At 40.7% G+C, this 23,136-nt stretch overlaps 1 protein-coding gene across 1 annotated transcript in view; it reads left to right on the top strand.

Annotated features, from left to right (window-relative positions):
• DNAH9 (dynein axonemal heavy chain 9) overlaps positions 1–23,136 on the top strand; it is a 378,462-nt gene that overhangs the window by 77,570 nt on the left and 277,756 nt on the right. Inside the window, exons 18-22 of the mRNA XM_010376130.2 lie at positions 5,334–5,556; positions 6,296–6,462; positions 15,558–16,428; positions 19,881–20,011; positions 20,338–20,464. Of these exons, the coding sequence (XP_010374432.2) occupies positions 5,334–5,556; positions 6,296–6,462; positions 15,558–16,428; positions 19,881–20,011; positions 20,338–20,464 (1,519 nt within the window). The remainder of the gene's footprint in view (positions 1–5,333; positions 5,557–6,295; positions 6,463–15,557; positions 16,429–19,880; positions 20,012–20,337; positions 20,465–23,136) is intronic.

The raw sequence follows: 23,136 nt of genomic DNA, 5'->3' as shown, positions 1-23,136 counted from the left end.
TCTGAGTATAAAAAGGTCCTCATCTTTTTATGTTTTTGGTGAGTCATTATGTTTCCTTTTCTCTGCCTATTCATATCTGTTCCTCATTTTTCTACTGGATTTTGTTTTTTTACCTTTTTGAAATTATGATTAGGAATTACTTACATATTCTATATCTAGTCCTTTGCTATTGTATGTCTTACAAATGGAGTCTACCATTTTGTGACCTGTCTTTTCATTCCACTTATGGTATGTTCTGATAAACGAATTCTTAATTTGTGTGGCCAAATATGTCCAAATTTTCCCTTATGTTCTTCTTTTGTCTTGTTAAATAAATCCTTTTTTTGCCCGGATATCCTAATGATACCCTACTGTATTCTCTTCTAAATGTTTTAAAATTTTATCTTTCACATTAAATAGTCCCTTATCTAGCACTCATGAATATGAGGAAATCCTAATTACTGTAGCTTAGTAACAAATCTCAATATCTGGTAAGGCAGGTCTCCACCTGGATCATTTTCATCAAGAATATTCTGACAGTTCTTGGTTCTTACCATTTCATATAAATTTTAATCCTCAGTTTGTAGAAGAAAAAAATCTGTTGGGATTTTAATTATATTTGTAGTGACTATAGATCAATTTGAGTAGAATTGATGATATTGAGTATTCTTGTCCAAGAACATATTATCTCTTTACTTATTTACATCCTTTTTATGTCTTTCAGTGAAATTTTGTAATCATTATCTTTAAAATTTTGCATATTTTTGTTCAAATATATTCCTCAGTATTTTGTTTTTCAGTTCCTAGTATAAATGATATTTTAAAATCGTATTTTCTGTAGAAAAGGAATTGATTTTGTACATTGATTTTGTATCTAGTCATCCTGCTAAATTAATTTAATAATTTTGACAATTCATCTGTATATTCTTTGGTGTTTGCTATGTACATAGTCATCATCTACAAATTTATGATACTTGTATTTCTTCTTCCTTCTCGGTCTTTATGCTTTGTATCTCTATGTCTTATCTTACCACTCTGGCTAGGACTTCCAGTAGAATGTTGAATGAAAGTGGGGATAACATACATCTTAGTGTTGTCTCTGATCTTAAAAGGAGTGCTTTTAACATTTCACTGCTGAGTGTAATATTTGTTGTGAACTTTCTGTGGATTTGCTTTATCTGATTTTAGAACTTCCTTTCTATTTCCAATTTGTTAGGAGTATTTAGCATAAATGGATGTAAAATTGTATCAAGTGTTTTATCTATGTCCGTTAAGATAATTCTGGTTTTTCCCTCAAGCTGCTAAGTGGTGAACATATTATTTGGCTTCTAATGTTAAAACAACCTAGCATCTGAGATATACCCAACATAAAGTATTATCTTTTTCAATATACTCTCTGGCTTATTGTGTTTGCAAATATTTTGTTTAGCTTTACTGCACCTGTTTGTGATTGAATTTGGCCTTCAATTTTCTCTTTTTTTTTCCTGTCTGTATCTGATTTTTGGTTTTGTAATTTTGCTAGCTTCATAAAACAAGAAGTAATCCTTCTTACTTATTCTCCAGAAGAGTTGGTGTAATCTTGAAATGTTCTGATCTGTGAGAGTTTGATTTAAATTTCTTATTGAGTTATCTGGGATTGGGATTTTCTTTGTAAGAAGATTTTAGCCTATAATTTCTTTAATGATTATAAAGATATTGAAGTTTTCTATTCCTTAGTAAGTCACTTTTAGTAAGTCATATTTTCTAGGAATGTATCCATCTCATGTAAATCTTCAAATTATTGTTATAAAATGGATACGATCCTCTCAACTGTTTAGTCTCTGCAAAGCCTATGATGTCTCCCTCTTTTCATTTCTATTCTTTTTTTTTTTTTTTTTTTTTTTGAGACGGAGGTTTCACTCTTGTTGCCTAGGCTGGAGTGCAATGGTGTGATCTCGGCTCACCGCAATCTCCACCTCCCGGGTTCGAGTGATTGATTCTCCTGCCTCAGCCTCCCAAGTAGCTGGGATTACAGGCATGCACCACCAAGCCTGGCTAATTTTGTATTTTTTAGTAGAGACAGAGTTTCTCCGTGTTGGTCAGGCTAGTCTTGAACTCCCGACCTCAGGTGATCCACCCACCTTGGCCTCCCAAAGTGCTGGGGTTACAGGCGTGAGCTACCGTGCCTGGCCTTCTATTCATTTTTATTTGTGCTTTCTGGTCTCCTTTCTTAGTCTTGCCAGACACACAAAAAAAAACTACCTAATAAACTCATTGATCGTATTTATTGTAGTTTTATTTTCATTTCAATAATTTATTCTTTTATTTTATTATTTCCTTTACTACTTTGGATTTATTTTCTGTTCTTTGGCTAACGTTTGCTTGTCAATTTTGAGTCGTTTGTCTGTTTGAATGCTAACATTGAAAGTTATAAATTCTCTTCTAAATACAGTTTTACCTCCATCTTGAGTTTTAGTATGTAATGGCGTTACAATTGAGTTCTAAATACTTTTAATATTCATTATAATGCGTTTAGATTTTTTAATTTTTCAAATGTGGGACTTTTCTAGTTATAGTTCTTTCTTCACTTCCAACTTAATTGTGCTGTGGTTTAAAAATGATATCTCTAATAACAAGCTTCTGAAATTTGTTGATGTTGGCCTTATTCAATATGGCATATTCTGTTCTTATAAATTTCTGGGCATATTTGAAAATAATATATATTCTATAAGTACTGAGTGGAATGTTCTATGTATGCCTATTGGTTCAAGTTTGTTAATTATTCTGTTCAAATCTACTGTATCCTCACTGCCTTTTTTTAATCTACTTAATCTATCATCACTTACTAAGATACTTGTATTAAAAATCTTCCATTTCCATTTTGGTGGTATATTGTCAATTTCTCCTTGTAATTCTGTAAATTTTTGCTTCATATATTTTAAGGTTATGTTATAGGCATACAGATTTTGACTTTTTATATCTTCTTGGAATATTGAGCCTTTTAACCAAACATTAAACATCTTCTTTATCACTAGCAATATTTCTTGTACTAGAGTATGTTTTGTCTTCTATTAATGTAGCTAAAACAATTTTTCCTTGGTGATATTTGCTTGGTGCATCTTTTTTTATCCTTTGGCTTTCAACCTTGCTGTGCCCTTACATTAGAAGACATTTTTATAATCAGCATAGAACTGATTTTTTAAATCCACTTTAGCAATATGTATTTTTTAACTGGAGGGTTTTGTTCATTAACATTAATCGTGGTACATTTTAATTTAAATCTACCATTTTATTATGTTCTTTTAGTTTGCTATTCTTTTTCTTTTTCATTGACTTCCTTTTTTGTCTGCTTTGGGGTATAATTTACATGTTTTCTTTTATTTTTCTTATTCCATTTTTTCCTTTGCTACTTTGAATGTCATGCCATGTAGTTCTACTGTTCTAATGGTTATCACTGCTATTCTAATAAGCATCCTTAAATAAATAAATTTATTACTATTTTTAGTCTCTTCACAATGATTAAAAGACTTTAGGATAGTTTGACGTCTCCTGTTCATCCATCAAATTATATTCTATCATTCCTAGTAATTTAGATTGTTCTCTATTATTTATTTAAGCCCCAGGAACTATACATACCTCCCGAATGTTTATTTATTTGTTTATTATTTATTATTTATTTATTTTTTTCAAGACTGAGTCTCGCTCTGTCACCCAGACTAGAGTGTAGTGGCATGATCTCCGCTCACTGCAACCTCTGCCTCCTGGATTCAAGTGATTCTCCTGCCTCAGCATCCCGAGTAACTGGGACTACAGGCACACGTCACCACGCCTGGCTAGTTTTTGTATTTTTAGTAGAGACAGGGTTTCGTCATGTTTACCAGGCTGGTCTCAAACTCCTGACCTTGTGATCTCCCTGCCTCGGCCTCCTATTTAGATTAACCAACATACTTACCATTATTGCTCTATAGTCCAGACATCCGACTGAGGTATATTCCATTAGGAATTGCTTTAGTAAAGGTCTATTGATGAAGTGCTCTCATTCTTTCTTTGTCTGAAATGTATTTATTTTCCCCTTGTTCTTTAAAAATAGTTTTGTGGAGGAGAGAATTCAAGAATAACATAAATTCTCTTTGATTATTGAAAATATTATTCTACTGTGTCCTGGCTTCCGTTTTTGTTGCCGAGTCGTCAGTTATCAGTCCAGTTTTGTTTTGTGTGTGTGTGTGTGCTGTCATTGTTTTAAGAAACTTGTCTTTGCTCTGAAGCTAATTTTAAGATTTTTTTTTCTTTTGGTAATCTGTAGTTTCATAGTGAAGTATTTATATGAGGGTTCCTATATATTTATTCTGCTTGGGATTTGTTGGGCCTTCTTGATCTTACATTGAGTGTCTTTCAGCAATTCTAGAAAATATTTAGCCAGACTCTTCTCAAATGTTGCTTCTTGCTTGTTCTATTTTGTTCTTCTGGCACTTTTGTTATACTTATGTGTGATGTTTTCATTATCTCCTGTCTTTTAATAACTTGCATATTTTTCCTTTTTTCTCTTTCTACCCTGCAGTTTAGAAACTTCTCCATGTATATCATATAGAAGTCGAATCCCCTTTCAAGCTTTGTTGAAATGTAAATTATAATTGTATTTTCCATTTTTAGATCTTCTACTCAGTTATTTTATAATTTTGCTTGCTTGTTTTTATTCTTTGTTATTTTTCACATTTTAAGCCTTCTCTTTTATTTATTTTTAGAATATGTTTATTAGAGTATAATCTTAAGACACTTTTTGATTTGTCAACTTACAAATATTTGTTTCTTCCTGCCATATAGTAAAGTGATACAAAGGCCTACTGAAAATTATTAGCTTCTTTCTCCTGGAATTCTCCATCAACATATGATCATTTTTGCATTGCCAGCAAACACCTCTTAAAAGCTTTTTCTATGCTTCTTTTCACAAAGCAATGCTATCACAAGCCATAATTCTCATGTTATCCACTTCATAAATTTTGCCACTTCTCTGAATCCAGCATTCAGTACCAAGGTCTACACACTATCACAGATTTTGAGTGTGCTCAGAGAACCTCTGAAATGAACTCCATTCTTGATTCTATCCAAATCACACATTACATTTAGATATCATGTCTCCTCCTGAGTCTCCTCCATTGCAGGACAGGCCTCAGTCTTTGCCATTCATAACCTTGACACTTTGTGCAAGAGGCCATATTCTTAACATCAGAGCATAGTCTATGCAGAGTGCTTAGCAAAGTATTGGGCATGTGGTAGGATTTTTATAATAATAGATATTTTTGTTGGGGAAATCAATACATCTTCCTTTTGAGAAGTAGAACGAGAATGGCTCCTCATGTTCTCTTTGTGTTGATTAGCTTGGCCAACCTTGAAGCGTTTATAAAGAATAGTGAGAGCGGCTTACTCAAGAAAGTTGAAAAAGGAGATTTCCAAGGCTTGGTTGAGATCATGGGACACCTTATGGCTGTGAAAGAACGGCAGAGTAACACTGATGAGATGTTTGAGCCCTTAAAGCAGACTCTTGAATTGCTGAAGACCTATGAACAAGAATTGCCAGAAACAGTGTTTAAGCAGCTGGAGGTCAGTGCATTTATGTCTTCCTTATAAAAGAAATAGAACATTTTAGTATTTCAGAATGGGGTAAAGTGGTTTACAGCAAATGAAAAACAGGGCTTGGAGCTGACTCAAGATCTATGTTTTGGAACTATAATGTGTAGCATATTTGTAATGTCTAGCAAATTCTGAAAACTCAATACATATGGGAGAAGGCAATGCTGGAGATATATGAGAGAATTAAGATGGATAATTTTTTTCCATAGAAATGAACCAGTGTTTTGGTTGAGAAAAAAAAGCAGATCTGAAATTTGTTAAGATGGCCCAAGAGGAAATGTGGGACATGAAAGAAAATAACCAAGCAATCCTGAAGAATATAGAAAAGGGAAGGGGTTAATGTAGTTTCAGTAGAAATACAGTAGAAGCAATGGAAACCGAAGATTGTAGAAACATCTTCCTTTAAGAAAAATCTAAAAGTCTCTTTAGCATTGCAAGTTTTCACAAATTTAGAGGGCTTAGAGGACCAGAGGTTGAGAGCAAGAAGGTTAGTGTTGCGTGAACAGTAGGTAATAGTTGAGAGCAGCTGCGGAAGGAAGTCGAGGAAGAGTGGGTGGAGGGCAGATTGTAGGGAATGGGAAGATGACACCACCACATCATCGTACCATCTTGTAACACAGATGGAAGCATCTGGGCTCTGTCCAGCTCAGGACTATGGGAAAGGCAAGAGCGCCTTGGGAATCTGACCACACTGAGGTTTCCTTTGCAGGAGCTGCCTGAGAAATGGAACAACATAAAAAAGGTGGCCATTACTGTGAAGCAGCAGGTGGCCCCACTGCAGGCAAATGAAGTGACACTTCTCCGCCAGAGGTGCACAGCCTTCGATGCAGAACAGCAGCAATTCTGGGAACGATTCCACAAAGAAGCCCCGTTCAGGTATGGGCCAAACACTGCTGCCTCTCTTTCTCTGAACACTGCAGTCTTTGAGTCACGGATAATCTTTTTGTTGAACGTGTGTATTCTTCCAGCAGCTGCAGACCAGTTAATAATCTTCCTTCCCATTTAGGACCTTTGGTTGAAACGTGGTGCTAATGTGGACCGAATCCTATCATGACCTGTACAGACCAAGGATTGTAGAAATATCTTGCCTTAAAAAGATGCGTATATATCTAGAAGCATCTTTGTGCCTCCAAGTTTATAAAGGGATGATAGGTGGTATAATTACTAGGATTTTACTAAACCTTTAGCATTCTAAGTTCTCACAGACTGTTCTTTTGGTTTTAAAAAGTGGCTGATGGAATTTTTTAAATTTTACAGCACATTTCATTTTGGCAGCGTAAAGGAAGGATTTAGGTGAAGGTTTTCTTCAGGAGTTTCTCTCCACTTGGTTCAGACACCTCCCTGCCTCCCTGCTTGTTATGACAGGTCTTTACATAAACAAAGCAACTCTAGGATGGGTAACACCATTCACCTGTGCCCACACTGCACACACTTGGGCTCCTTTCTCAGCGGTTTCCTCCCGTGATGAAGTGGTCTGCTGCTGGTCCACTTCTCAGCATCAAGGGCTCCAACCAGGAGGCCAAAGTGGCGCTGAATGGTCCTACATCTGCTGATGCACCAGCTAGATTGGGTGCCCTTTGCCCCAACGCTTCAGCTCTGTGATTTGTTTCCTGCTTCCTTGAGCTTCATTTCTTCCTGGATCTCCTCTATAGTGTTGGGTAGACAGACTTAGACATCTCCAAACTGGAAAATTCTCGATGCTCACAGTGAGGAATGTTTTCATTTTCCAAGGTTACTTGCCCACAGAAATATTAAAGCAACAAACCAAACAAACAAAAAAATACAACTTCATTGGAACAAAGTCCAATAAAAATTAAGTGCATAGATGCTAGATTCAGGTGGCCTGGGGTCTAATTTCAGGTCTTCTACTTACTTCTTATGTTATGATAAAGTTACTTAATACCTTTGTGCTCCAGATTCCTCATCTATAAAATGTAGATAATACTAGTGTCCACCGCATATAGTTGTGGCTTGAACTAAAGAGATCATTCTTGAAAGTGTCTAGCATCGTGCCTGGTACTATGGTGAAAAACCATACTGGTTTGCCCAGGACTGTTCTGGTTGTTGCTTGGGAGTTTTAAAATCTCTCCAGGTGATTCTAAATGTGCAGCCCAAATGGCAGCACATTGCTTTAGAGTTATATGTTTTATATATTTATATCTTATGTCTGTTTTACACACATGTCCTTCCCTGCCTCTTAACACACTCATCTTATTCTCTGTAACTCCAAGCATAACGCTTGGGAGATAGCAGCATTTTCGAGATAGCGTTTTGCTCTGTCACCCAGGCTGGAGTGCAGCATCATGATCATAGCCTACTGCCTTGAACTCCTTGGGTTCAAGCAATCCTCTCACCTCAGCCTCCTGAGTAGCTAAGAGTACAAGCATGCTCATGTCTTAGGAAGCACCTCTGTTCTGGGCAAACTGGATGGTTGCTCACCCAACCTGTCAATCCTATTTTTATCATTCATTCTTCAAACATTTATTAAGCAGTTGCTATCTCTCAAGCATTATACCTAGGGTAACAGAGAATAAGATGAGTAGGTTAAGAGGCAGGGAAGGACAAGTGTGTAAAACAGACATAAGATATAAATATACAAAACATATGACTCTAAAGCAATGTGCTGCCTTTTGGGCTGCACATTAGAATCACCTGGAGAGATTTTAAAACTCCCAATGCCCAGTCTGCCCTGTATACCAACAAAGTTAGACTTTCTGGAGGCGAGACCTGTGAATCAGTATTTTGGAAGCTCCAGGAATTCCAATGTGCACCCAAGTTTGGAAACCACCACCCTAAAGGGAAGTAATTGGTTTCCTTTCAAGCAATCGTGTAGAGGAATGTAACTCCTAATATAACTCCTAAGTCTGTATCCCTTTAGAATCGTTGCCTTAGGAGCCACACCCTTGTTCCAAAGAATCATCTGTTGCTCAAAACCCTTGTAGACTCCTTTGGGGACTGTCTTTCAGAGTCTGAGGCTTATTCCTTTGACTCTTTTTTGGGCATGCAATTGAGTTTTTGAAATTGAGCACCATTTCAGAGCCAAAGCTGCTGAGGGAGGTAAGTTCTCCAGCTGGGTAATACTACTTAGTGCTAACAACAACCACACCAAAGACAGCAGCCATAAAAATAAAGACACTAATATTTTTGCACCAACAGTCTCTCTCTCTCTCTCTTTTTTTTTTTTTTTTTTTTTTTTGAGACAGAGTCTTACTCTGTCTCCCAGGCTGGAGTGCAACGGCACTATCTCAGCTCACTGCAACCTCTACCTCCCGGGTTCAAGCGATTCTCCTGTCTCAGCCTCCTGAGTATCTGGGATTACAGGCGCCCACGACCACGCCCAGCTAATTTTTGTATTTTTAGTAGAGGCGGAGTTTCACCATGTTGGTCACGCTGGTCCCGAACTCCTGACCTCGTGATCCACCCACCTTGGCCTCCCAAAGTGCTGGGATTACAGGCATGAGCCACCACGCCCAGCCCAACAGTCTCTTAAAATAATTTCAAAAAAGGAAAATATTCAAAGATGTTGCGGGAAGTATCTTCCCAAAGAGACTTCTAAGACTGCTGGAAAGGGAAACAACATTGGTGTGCTTTTGTGTCTGTTCGAAATTCAGTATTCCGCCTTCATGGGTATATTTTGTGTATTGATCAGCTCCTGTTTGTTTTTTCATTTTATTTTTATTTGATAGTTGTGTTCCTTTTTCTTTCTTTGCACTTGTATCTGCTGGCTGTGAGGATACTGCTACTCTAAGCTGGGTGTTCCAAATTCACATCTGCTAATTTGACATGCAGATGAATCCCTGGAAGAGGATGCTTTGAAAAGAACTGCTGGGAAACCAAACATTTCTGCAATTTTGATGTATTTCTCTTTTTGTCAAGAAAAACATCAGAGCTAAAATGGAATCGTAGATTTATTGCTAAAGCGAATCTCAGTGGATGTCAACTTATGTGTTTTGTTTTCTTAGTTTGGTGTGTGCGAGTGTTCAAAATTTGTAGATATTGTGTGTGGCATGTGAGTTTAAATCTGGTTGCTCAACTGTTAAGTTATTTATGAATTTCTAAGTTGCAGACCCTGGTACATTTTTATGTGAATTCAAGTTTGAGTTTAATTCTGGTTTCTTCACTTTTAGATCATTTCTGAATTTCTAAAGTGTAGACCCTGGTACGTTTCTCTGTGGATGCAAGTTTCTGCTCTTGATTAGGTTACACAGGTTAAGCTCAGTTTTGAATGTTCTCGTCTTTGAGGAGAGAGAGAGAAAAAAAACCTGAGTGTCTTCTTAAGCCCTTGCAGTCTGACAGGTGCTGTGTGAAGTTAGGTTGCATAGGTTGAGGTTCTTCACGTCCAGGTCAAATTTCAGCTCCTCCTTTAGTTCTTAACTCTAAATTATAACACCACATTTCTAGCCGAGCTCTCACCACAGTCATTGGCTAAATCATCCTACTCAGATTCAAGGGCTTTGTGCAACTCTTAAAGCTGGTGACCAGTTCTCCCTCTTGAATGAAAGGAATGCCCTCATGCTGTAGTGGAGTTTCACCTTTTGATCTTCCTGACCTTGAGCACAGTCCTCCTGACCTTAAGAAATGGCACGGTAACATACAATCTTCTTACCCACATCAAGACCAAGGTAATCGAGGGATTACTGAGTCAAAATAACCTATCTCTGTGAGCTCCAGCTCAACGAAGACCATTTGTGTTTTCAGCAGGCAACCAGATTCTATGAATGGCTGGAAGGGCTTTCTTGAAGGTACCTTCCATGGGGTGTTGTCCTACATGACAACTAGAGAAAACAGCTTTCCACATAGCCCAAGGCAGCAGTCATGAGGAAAGAAAGGCTTTTGTCCTTCTTACACAGTGCCTATTGTCTTTTCCATAACTGCAGAAAAGGGCAGTGTTCGTCATTAAACCTACCAGGGACGTGTCGGTATCCTAAGATATGTCATTCATTCAGCTTGATCCTGTTCTTCCAGTTAATCTGACTCATTCCCATGATTTAAGCTTTCGTGGAGTAGATGAGCTTGTGGTCTAAACAGTGGAATCAGCAAAAAAATGGTGTAGCTGTTAGGATTTTGAGATGATACACCTTTCCTGACCTCAAGGACTTATAACCTCAGGGACCATTTCAAAAATGAGCAATAAGGCATGCACACTGGAAACAGCTTTAGTCCTGCTGGGGGAGGCAGTTCACACCTCCTGAAGAACATGGTGCTTGTCATGGTGAGCCATAGCCAGTGGTAAGTAAGAGCTCTTTCAAGGGGAGAAAAAAGAGTTAGAAAATGAGGATATTCTGGGCAAAGGAAATAGCACACAGGAGGATGCAGAAGGATGAAAATGCAAGAAACAGCTGGAAAACTGCATATGTGTATGACTGGGATGCAGGAAGTAGGAGAGGAGAATGGAGGAGGGCCATGTTTTGACCATAATCTCAGCCACTGAGGAGTCTAAATATGACAAAAACATAATATAAAGACCGCCTTCTCATGGCCATGGAGAACAGAGTGGGGCAAGGTAGGCTCAAGACCAGGTGCTCAATGGGAGAGTGGTTCCAACAGCCCAGATGAGAAGTGGTGAGGCCTGATCAGAAGCAGTGGCAGAGATGAGGGAGAGGGAAAATGTATTGCAGAGAGATTTAGGAGAATATCTGCAGGATTGACTGAATGTGGGAGATGGGGGAGAAGGAGAGTGCAAGGGGATTTCTCACCTTCCAGCTTGGACAAGTGGTGGGAAGAGCTCTTGTCCCACTGTTCACTGAGGTGGTCACAGAATTGGAAGGACTGAGCCTCGCAAAGTCGGAGTTAGACACATTAATTTTTTTTTTTTTTTTTTTTTTTTGAGACAGAGTCTCGTTCTGTCACCCAGACTGGAGTGCAGTGGCGGGATCTTGGCTCACTGCAACCTCCACCTCCCAGGTTCAAGTGATACTGATACTCCTGCCTCAGCCTCCTGAGTAGCTGGGACTACAGGCACCCACCACCACGCCTGGCTACTTTTTTGTATTTTTAGTAGAGACGGGGTTTCACTGTGTTAGCCAGGATGGTCTTGATTTCCTGACCTCGTGATCCACCCTCCTCGGCTTCCGAAAGTGCTGGGATTACAGGCATAAGACACATTGAGTTTTATGCTACCTGGTGGGTATCAAGGAGAGGTGTGACACCATTCATGGTATACACAGATTCGGACGGTACTGAGGTTCACATTTACCAACAGCCAATTTCCCAGGAATCAATTTAACTCATTTATTCCTCTCTCTCCAGGCTCACATCTGGGTCAGGCCTGAATGAGTCGTTTTTCCACGATCAAATGCATGAGCACCATATTTTCATTTCTTGTAATTATTGTTTTATTCATCCAAGCTTTCCAGGCATTTCTCTTTTAGAGTAAAATACTTTTGCTTTATTATTTCAACTTCAAAGACTCAACCCACCCTTTTCCCTCCTATTACTTTCTTGTTCTTTTCATTTTTTTATTTTTATTTTTTTTTTGAGACAGAGTCTCATTCTGTCACCCAGGCTGGAGTACAGTGGTGCGATCTCGGCCCACTGCAACCTCCGCCTCCCAGGTTCACGCCATTCTCCTGCCTCAGCCTCCCGAGTAGCTGGGACTACAGGCGCCCGCCACCATGCCCAGCTAATTTTTTGTATTTTTAACAGAGACAGGGTTTCACTGTGTTAACCAGGATGGTCTTGATCTCCTGACCTCATGATCCTCAGAGTGGGACGCCTTGGCCTCCCAAAGTGCTAAGATTACAGGTGTGAGCCCGGCCACTTTCTTGTTCTTATACTGTATCATTTCCCCAGGGTTTAGAGGATGGCTTCCAGTTTATTAGGCACATGAACCAGGTCTATGAATATCCTGACAATGTGCTCTAAAGTTTTGAAATCATAAGAGGGCTACCTGTCCTCACGTCTATGGGTTCCCTTCACAACTTAGGCCAAGTTAGTTTTTATGTGTGCTTAGCTACAGAAAATGATCACCCACAAATCTAAACTATAAACAAAAATTATGCCACAGGTTGGATGAAGTTGGGAACAGGTTTGATAAATGTTCACCTCTTATAAATACTTGAGAAACCAGCATTGATTTAAGAATGCTTGTGGGTGCCAAAGGAAGAATGGTTAGCAAGATAATTTCTAATCTTCTATATGCACCCCAAATAGCTCCTATCTTACCTAAAAAGTTATTCCTGAATGGGGTTCCACTAACAAATTAAACAGGATGTGGGGTTTAAGAATTTGCTTGAATTTTTTAACTAACGTCAAGAGGTTCAGTTCACATTCTAAGTTCACTCTGGTCAAGATAAGAAGTGGAACCCACACACACCAACAACTAGGCTTTGGAAATGAAGAATAAGCACGAGAACTCCTCACCCTTGGTGATCTTTTTTGCTGGGCCCCTTGCCGTGAGCACATTCCATTTCTTTCCTCCTAGTTCTTTCCTCCTCATAAGGGAGAAAGCGCCTCTCTCTCTCTCTCTGTATATATATGTAGAGAGCAGGACCCTTTTCAACTCTGAGCACTCCAACCTTCTGTTCTGAAATATGTGGGAGTTAAATAATAGAGAAGGCATGCGAGTGATAGTCAGTCCCATCCTCTTAAGATGTAAATCTACAACCATCGCACCTGAGCCAAAAATGATTTAGATGGAACAGGCACGATTCAAACATAACGAGCGTCGAAGTTAATCTGACACTAATTTAATGGTATGCATAACGGTTATTCTGTTGCTTGGCAATTAGGCTTAAGTGGTAAGCATTCAGGTAAATGACTTCAATTAGGATTACTTTCCATCTGTCAAGTCAAATATTTCTAAAGTCAACAGAGAAAGGGCAGTTGAAAAACAGGACTTTATAAGTCATTTTCTTCCTTTTTCCCTCCTTTCGTATTCTACCTGCCAATACGCAAACACATGCATGCACACACAGAAACACACACACACACAGTTGATGGGAGGAAACGGCCAATTCTCTAGTCACTCATTTCCTTGCAATCTTCCCTTTGATGGTGAACCCCATGATGCCCTGTTTTGATTTTAACAGAACATACCATTGCCCCTTAAGCTGTGGTGTGTCTAGTATGTAGCCCTCCAAGCACACAGAAGCAAGAATACCTGAGCTTGAGGATGAGAGTGAGTATAAAGTGGGGTTAGAGGAGAAAAATGAGAAGATCCTTGAACACTAGGGCTATGAGTGCCCTTGACCATAAAAAAGCCATCTGCAGCTGGGCGGGGTGGCTCACGCCTGTGGTCCCAGCACTTTGGGAGGCCAAGGCAGGTGGATCATGAGGTTAGGAGGTGGAGACCATCCTGTCCAACATGGTGAAATCCCGCCTCTACTAAAATACAAAAAATTAGCCGGTTGTGGTGGTGCGTGCCTGTAGTCCTAGCTACTCAGGAGACTGAGGCAGGGAAATCACTTGAACCTGGGAGGCGGAGATTGCAGTGAGCCAAGATTGCACCACTGCACTCCAGCCTGGTGACAGAGCGAGACTCCATCTCAAAAAAAAAAAAAAAAAAGCCATCTGCCTACATCATGGGTTCCTTTGCATATAGGGTCTTATGTTGGGGAAAACACTATGCAGGAACACATGCTTTGTGGGGTGGCAGCATAAAGTCTGTCCACACTTACAAGGATTATAAGCAGTTTCGGGTGCATGCATGCCATAAACACTGGAGAGAAGAGGATGAGGAAATGTGAACGAAAAAACTAGAAATGGTGCTCATATGTGTCGAGTGCAGACCCAGAGGCTACCCCAGGATGCAGAAGAGAGTGGGCCAGGGAAGGGTAAAGGCAGAAAAGTTAGATCAGGGACTGCTTGGAGGAGAGCTCACGAAGATGAGGAGCCAGACTCGAGGCACACAGTAAAGGAAAGTGACCACGATTATCTATCACGGACTTTGCAGCCAGTCTTCATGGCCACTCACAATGGTTCTCCAGTGTGGAGTGCTGTTGCCTGAAGCTGATGCAGGCACCAGTGTGAGCTTCACCTTGAATAATGACACTATCCTGACAAATGGAAATCACCTGTGGAGCGTGCCTGGGTCCCACTCCCAGTGATTCTGATTTAGTTGGTCCATAGAGCAGTCTGGACATGGGGATCTTTCAAAGCTTTCAGAAGATCCTGACATGCAGCCGAGGCTGATAGCCACTGCCCCAGAGTGATCAATGGAGGGAGGGTCAAGGTTGGGCTCCTGAGTCCCAGCTGTCCCACTTAAAGATCGCCTACCAAGCTAAGCTTGGTGGCTTGCTCCTGTAATCCCAGCACTTGGGATTACAAGTGGATTCCAAGTAATCCAAGAGGCCAAGGCGGGTGGATCACGAGGTCAGAAGTTCAAGACCAGCCTGGCCGACATGGTGAAACCCCGTCTCTACTAAAAATACAAAAATTAGCCAGGCATCGTAGTGGGTGCCTGTAATCCCAGCTATTTGGGAGACTGAGGCAGATAATTGCTTGAACCCGGGAGGCAGAGGTTGCAGTGAGCCGAGATCACACCATTGTACTCTAGCCTGGGCGACAGAGTGAGACTCTGTCTCAAAAGAAAAAAAAACAAAATCGCCTACCACTAAGTTCCTGGCAGGGCCCTTGGCTTTCCAACTTCTGCTGTAATATGACAGTGCTCTTTTGTGTCAAGTGGTCTTCAGAACCAACAGCTAGATGAAGGGCAGAGTCTAAAGGGGCTTGGATAAGGGAGTGTTCCCTTCTAGACCTGGGTGGAGAACATCCAAGCATAATGTTCTTGAATTGCCCTTCCTCCAATGCCCACTCCACTGCAGTCCATCCTGAATGTCTTTTTTTTCCCAAAAGAAAATCCTGGGAAGAAAAGACATTCTTTGCTTTGGTGAAAATGATGTTTTTGGTGAAAGCCACTGCTCTTTCCTAGAACACCAAGCATTTAAATATTTCAGCTGGTTGTTACCTTAGAGATGCTAGGAGAGGCCCCTGCATGCCATACTTACAAAGGAACACACGGTGTTTTGTAGGTTTGATAGCATCCACCCTCATCAAATGCTGGATGCCAGGCACATCGAGATCCAGCAGATGGAATCCACTATGGCCTCCATTTCTGAGTCTGCCAGCTTATTCGAAGTCAATGTCCCTGACTATAAGCAGCTGAGGGAGTGCAGGAAGGAGGTCTGCCAACTGAAGGAGCTCTGGGACACCATTGGAATGGTGACCTCCAGTATCCATGCCTGGGAGACCACACCCTGGAGGGATATCAAGGTGGAAGCCATGGAGTTGGAGTGCAAACAGTTTGTCCGGCATATCCGAAACCTGGACAAGGAGGTCAGGTCCTGGGATGCATTCACAGGCCTGGAAAGCACTGTGTGGAACATGCTGAGCTCCCTGAGGGCGGTAGCTGAGCTGCAGAATCCAGCCATCCGGGAGCGGCACTGGAGGCAGCTGATGCAGGCCACTGGTGTGAGCTTCACTATGGACCAGGACACCACCCTAGCACACCTGCTGCAGCTCCAGCTGCACCACTATGAGGACGAGGTCCGGGGCATTGTGGACAAAGCTGCGAAAGAGATGGGTATGGAGAAAACCTTAAAGGAGCTGCAGACCACCTGGGCTGGCATGGAATTCCAGTATGAGGCCCACCCCCGGACCAGTGTCCCCCTCCTGCGCTCTGATGAGGACCTCATAGAGGTTCTGGAGGATAATCAAGTTCAACTTCAGAACCTGGTGATGTCCAAGTATGTTGCTTTCTTCCTGGAGGAGGTGTCGGGCTGGCAGAAGAAGCTCTCCACAGCAGATGCTGTCATCTCTATCTGGTTTGAAGTGCAGCGAACCTGGACTCACCTGGAAAGCATATTCATTGGATCTGAAGATATTCGGGCACAGCTCCCCCAGGTACCTGCTAAGGAAATCTAGAATCTCTCTATTCTCTGATCCAGGGTGAAGGGAAGGTCACCCATTTTCTGCATTGTCTGGGCTCTTTCCTTTTCTGCCTCCTTGCTTTGACTTTACTTAAAGACACCTCCCACAGATGCTCACCTTACCTGCCACCAAAAGTTAGGCAGAGGAAAAGAGGGACAGCGAAATGCACACCATCAGTTTGTCCTTAGATGAGTAGGAAAAAGAAAGGAGAATCTCATGCAGAAAAAAAAAAAAAAAAAAATGTGTATATAAGAAAGATTAAAAAAAATACTGGCTACTGCAGTTTGGGATGAGGTCCTCACGGGTTACTTCTTGGATCATTAAAATTCAAGTGTCCACTGAAAGTGAGTCTCATTTCCAGGCAAATTCAAGTTCCTTCTCAGCAGCACGCCATTCTATGAACCACTGGCCTGTGCCAGCACTCCAACTACCAGCTGTCAGCTAAACTCCAAACAATGGATATCCCTAAAATACGTGTTCTTCTCATTATTACCTTCCCTGTGTTTGATTGCCCCTTCTGATTAGTCCTAATTAATGTACCATTAATTTACCTCTCTCTCAGTGGACTCTGATTCATTTTTATTTTTTTCTTTGGGCTTCCTCTGTATTCTTTCAGTACGGCAAGTTCTTTGCTTACAAATTAGCTTGATTCCAAAATGTCACGTGCTGTCCAGGCTTTGGTTAGAAATTAAGGCACGTTCTGCCCACAGTTTTGCTGCTAATTCCAAAAAGCATATTTAGTGTAATATTGTAGATTAAAGGTTGTATATTTGCAGTGAAAAACAATAGAAAACAATTCTGTATGGTGTATGGCAGTTGTCATTAAGTAAAATTGAATAAGCCAGATTTTATTTATCTCAGACGCCAGCAATTGAAACAGGCCAGGCTTAATTAGAAGGGGGCAGGGACAGAGGCGAAGAAGATTCTTGCAGAAACTTTAAGAGAGATGATTGAGAACTTTTAATTAAAAATATTGAAGAATTAGTATCATTAACCTGTATACAGTGCCACAGGTTTGTGTACAAAATATGTAAACACATTTACTTTCTCTGTAATAACAATGAAACAGAAACAGTTTCAAAACATAATAAAATCAACCAGGCTCTAACACCCTAACTGGTAACTATTTTCATTCATTATGAATTTTTCCCAACTTTTGTTCATGTACATACATATTTTTACATAATTGCTCTCAGTGTAATTGTAATTTTCTATTTAATTTTTTTCATTTGAACATTTATGCCAGATATTTCAGATACTTCTACAACCTTGATACTGTTTTATTTTTGATTAGGGCAAAACATCTCATTGAGGAATCATATTTTACTTTGCCCTCTTGTATTTTGTTTGCTTGTTTGTTTTGAGACGGCACCTTGCTCTGTTGCCTAGGCTATAGTGTAGTGGCACGATCACGGCTCACTGCAACCTCCGCCTCCATTCAAGTGATCCTCCTGCCTCAGCCTCCTGAGGAGCTAGGATTACAGGCGAGTGCCACCACGCCAAGCTAATTTTTGTATTTTTAGTAGAGACGAGGTTTCACCATGTTGGCCAGGTTGGTCTCGAACTCCTGACCTCGTGATCCGCCCGCCTCAGCCTCCCAAAGTGCTGGGATTATAGGCTTGAGCCACCACACCTGGCCTACCCTCTTGTTTTTAAGGGCAGGATCACAGAGAGAAGGAATGGCAGGCCTGGGCTTGAGTCCTCATTCTCTCACTTGCAGCTGTGGGACCTTGGGCAGGGTACTTAACCTCTCAATGCCTTGGTTTCCCTGTGTGTAAATTGGGACTAATACTAGTATCTATTCCAGAGTCTTCATTAAAACAATGCACATAACACATACCATTATGATTGTTGTTATGTAATAATAATACCACAAGCTCTACCACCTCACCAGGTGCCATGTATTTGGCTGAAGCACGTGGCATATATTAGTCTGTCCATCATTTCAGTGATACTGTGAGTGTGTATGTCTGGGAAAAATGATAACAACTGATTAATTTTGACATCAAAGGAGTATATTTGCTGACGGAAAATTCATTTTGGTTATATACTTTTGCATTGGTCCAGAAAGAACATTCCAGAAAGATCCACTATCTACTTAGGAATCAAGTGTTGTATGCCTGGGGTTTGGGGGTGGTCTCTGAGACCTTTTCAGAGAGTCCTCAAGATCAAAATTATCTTAATAATCATATTAAGATGTTATCTGCCTTTTTTCTTGCTCTCATTCTTCCATGAGTGTACAGTGGGGTTCTCCAGAGTTCAGATGACATGTGATATCATAATAAATTGATACAGAAGCAGTTTTCTGTTAAATCGGATATTGCAGAGATTTGATGAAAGTGAAATCATGACCCCTTTTCAACTGTTATTTTGTTTTTTTTTTGGAAAACATATTTAAGTGTTTTATTTATGCTAACATAATGGGTTTATTATTGTTACTTTTTTTTTTTTTTTTTTTTTTTTGAGATGGAGTCTCGCTCTGTCACCCAGCATGATCTTGGCTCACTACAACCTCTGCCTCCCGGGTTCAAGCAATTCTCCTGCCTCAGCCTCCTGAGTAGCTGAGATTACAGGTGCATGCCACCATGACTGGCTATTTTTTTTTTTTTTTTTTTTTTTATTTTTAGTAGACAGGAGGTCTCACCATGTTGGTCAGGCTGGTCTCAAACTCCTGACCTTGTGTTCCACCCGCCTCAGCCTCCCAAAGTTCTGGGATTACAGGTGTGAGCCACCACGCCCGGCTTATTATTGTTACTTTTTAAATCTTTGTTTTGTTTGTTTTGTTTTGTTTTGTTTTGTTTTGTTTTGTTTTGAGACACAGTCTCCCTCTGTTGCCCAGGCTGGAGTGCAGTGGCACGATCTTGGCTCTCTGCAACCGCAAACTCCATTCTCTGGGTTCAAGCAATTGTCATGCCTCAGCCTCCTGAGTAGTAGCTGAGATTATAGGCATGCACCACCAAGCCCAGCTAATTTTTGTATTTTTAGTTGAGACAGGGTTTCTCCATGTTGGTCAGGCTGGTCTCGAACTCCTGGCCTCAAACCATCACCCTGCGTCAGCCTCCGAAAGTGCTGGGATTACAGGTGTGAGCCACTGTGCCCGGCCTAAATGCATTAATGAATATTTTTAGAAATTTCTTTAAAAAAAACCTTTAGCCTCTGGTACAGAAAATATTGAAAGATATGATAGATAGGACCTACATAAACAAAAGCTCTTGGACTCCTAAATAATTTTTGAAAATGTAAATGGATTCTAAGCTGAAAATGTTTGAGAACTGCAGCTTAAACTAAGGGTGTTTCCTTCCTTGAGTCTCTTCTCTATATTTGACAACCCAGGAACAAGTTTCTGCTTCTAACTGGCTCCATGAAGGGAGCTTCTAGGAACTGAGCGGAGTGGTGGTTAATTGGTTCCACATTTTTATTTGCAGGATTCTAAAAGGTTTGAAAGCATCAACATTGACTTTGAAGAGCTAGCTTATGATGGCCAGAAAACTCCAAATGTGGTGGAAGCCACCAACAAACCAGGCCTGTATGAAAAGCTGGAGGATATTCAGGGCAGGTGAGGGTCCACTGGTTACCCCTTCTCTAATAAGAAGGCATCGTTTCCTTTTCCCCATCGTCTCTGAGACCAGTGGTCGGGAGTGAGTATGCGTGCCTTGCATGTCTCTCACTTTGCCTGTGTGTTTGGGTAACACAGGGCATTATTAGAGATGTTGACGCCAATGTAGACACATCCATGTATATCTTTGCAAATATCACTAAGCGTTTCTTGTGCTAATTTTTGCATATATTCCATCTCTTGCATATATGTACATTTAGGTAATATATGTGTATCCATGGGTCTAGGCATTCTTAATTGGGAAATTCTATGTTCTGTGCCCTCAGATTGTGCCTGTGTGAGAAGGCCCTGGCAGAGTACCTCGACACCAAGAGGCTTGCCTTCCCTCGGTTTTACTTTCTCTCCTCCTCTGATCTGTTAGACATCCTTTCCAACGGCACGGCTCCACAACAGGTAAGCTGGAGGAGCATCTGCAGGAAGGTCTAGGAGGACTGAGGGGTGCCCAGCAGGAGGCAGTTTCCAGCTCCCCATCATCATCATGCCTCTTCTCTCTGGCAGATTGTGTACTTCAGACCTGTGTTGCCCCCAGCATCATCATATACCTCGGAGCTTCCTTCCTTCTGTCCTCCTTCCTTCCTTCCTTCCTTCCTTCCTTCCTTCCTTCCTTCCTTCCTTCCTTCCTTCCTTCCTTCCTTCCTTCCTTCCTTCCTTCCTTCCTTCCTTCCTTCCCTTCCTTTCTTCCCTTCCTTCCCTCCCTCCCCCTCTTCTTTCTTTCTTTCCTTTCTTTCTCTCTCTCTTTCTTTCTTTCTCCTTTTTTTTTTTGACAGAGTCTTACTTTGTTGCCCAGGCTGGAGTCAGTGGCACAATCTCGGCTCACTGCAATCTCCACCTCCTGGGTTCAAGCGATTCCCCTGCCTCAGCCTCCCAAGTAGCTGGTACTACAGGCGTCTGCCACCATGCCAGCTGATTTTTTTTTGTCTTTTAGTAGAGACGGGGTTTCACCATGTTGGCCAGGATGGTCTTGGTCTCCTGACCTCATGATCTGCCCACCTCAGCCTCCCAAAGTGCTGGGATTACAGCCGTGAGCCACTGTGCCTGGCCACCTCAGAGCTTTCTTAATCCCCATCAGTATTACTGCTCAGCATGCCCTCTGGCCCATCAGAGGCTAATCCCTAACAAAGAACTGAGAAATTTTGAGTATGGCAAAGGTGGAAGGGGTTAAGGCTTGGCAGAGAATGCCTTCAATCTGGTTCTAAAGAGTGATCCAGGAAATACTGGTCAAATTGGATAGCTAAAATTTCTGTAGGGAGATAAGATTGGAAGTTATGTTAACTGAAATATGGAGGTAAGGCTTGTTGGCAAAAGCATATATGAGAAGCCCAAAATTTGGGGTTCTGGCTTCTGGTTCTAGGCAGTTACTAGCCATATAGTCTTGGACACGTGACTTCTTAGCAACAAACTTTCCTTATCTGTAAAACAGAAGAAACCTGCTGTGTTTGAAGGTTTTGTGAGTATTAGAGTAACTAATTGAAGCAGTGTTGGTATTTGGAGCTACAGACATTGGTTCTGAAATTTGGGAGTGCACCAGAATCCCTTGGAAGACTTGTCAAAGTACAGATTCCTCGGTCCCACTCCCACTGTTTCTGATTCACTACATCTGGGTGGAGCTGGAGAATTTGCATTTCTAAGAATTTTCCCAGTATGCTGCTGGTCTAGGGACTACACTATGAGAACTACTGCTCTCAACATTGTCTGGTTCTCAAAATGCTTGGATTAGTTCTTTTTCCTGATGTGATTTTGTTATTCATTTAAAGTATAGTTGGGCTCATTTGCTTCTTTTTGCTTTCAGTGTTAGGGTTTTTCCCATACTTGTTTATTTGATTGTTTGAATATGTATGACGCTGATAGGATTCCAAAAGTCAAACTATGCAAAAAGATATGTATATATTCAGATACATAATTTTCCCTCCTCTATTCCTTTCATGTCATCACCGCCTCTGCTCCACCCCCTATAGGTAACCAATTTCATTAATTTCTGGGTTATCTTTCCTATGTCTATCTTTACAAAAATAAGCAAATGCATATTTACATTCATGCATGTACATTTTCTAATTTCCCGTTCTTTCATACACAAAAGGTAGCATGCTACTGCCTACCTGTTGGCACTTTGCTTTTCTCTACTTAGCTATATAGCTTGGAAATCACTCCATATCAAGTCAAAGATATCTCCCTCATTTCGTAATATTTGCATCATACTCCATGGATATACCATAGTTTGGCCATAGGTTATTTATAACATTTTGTAATTACGAATAATGTGGCATTGAATAATCTTGGACTTTGTATTGTTGGCATCTGTCTTCCAGGTAAACTCCTAGTAGTGAGATTGCTGGTTCAAAGGGTAGATACAGATGTAGTCTTGTTAGATATTGCCAAGTTTCCCCCCTTTTGCTTCACCACAAACAACAGATGAGAGCTTCTCAAACAGAGCCAAAGGATGGAACCATGCATAAGTTTTTTTGTCTTTGACTTACCCTTTCTAACAGTGAAATTAGGTTTTGATTTGTTTATAAGAAGCAAGTACTAAAGAGAGATTATCCCTGATAGTTATAGTACTTCTTTTTTTCCTATAGACGGAAATATTTCCAAAGTAGCCCAGGTGTGGTGGTGTTGAAATATTTATTGTTAATGCATTAGTATTCTGTATTATAAATGTATTTCTATTCATTCTATATATAGAAGGGGTCAGATCACTGCCAGATTTTTTTATACCTCACTCTTTTTAAAAATTAATTAATTTTTTTTTTTTTTTTTTTTTTTTTGGAGGTGGGATCTTGCTCTGTTACCCAGGCTAGAGTGCAGTGGCATGATTGTAGCTCACTGCAACTTCAAACTCTTGGGCTTAAGCGATCCTTTCACCTCAGTCTCCAGAGTAGCTGGGACTACAGGCGTGAGCCACCTCACCCGGCTAATTTTTTAAAATTCTTTGTAGAAACGGGGTCTTGCTTTGTTGCCTGGGCTGATTTTGAACTCCTGGCTTCAAGCAATCCTCCCCCGCCTCAGCCTGCCACAGTGTTGGGATTACAGGCATGAGCCACCAGAATAGGCCTCATTCTTACTTACGT

Source organism: Rhinopithecus roxellana, chromosome 19 (genome assembly GCF_007565055.1).
Source record: "Rhinopithecus roxellana isolate Shanxi Qingling chromosome 19, ASM756505v1, whole genome shotgun sequence".
NCBI lineage: Eukaryota > Metazoa > Chordata > Mammalia > Primates > Cercopithecidae > Rhinopithecus > Rhinopithecus roxellana.
Note: the sequence above shows the minus strand (reverse complement) of the source record. Positions and strands in the feature narration are given on the sequence as shown.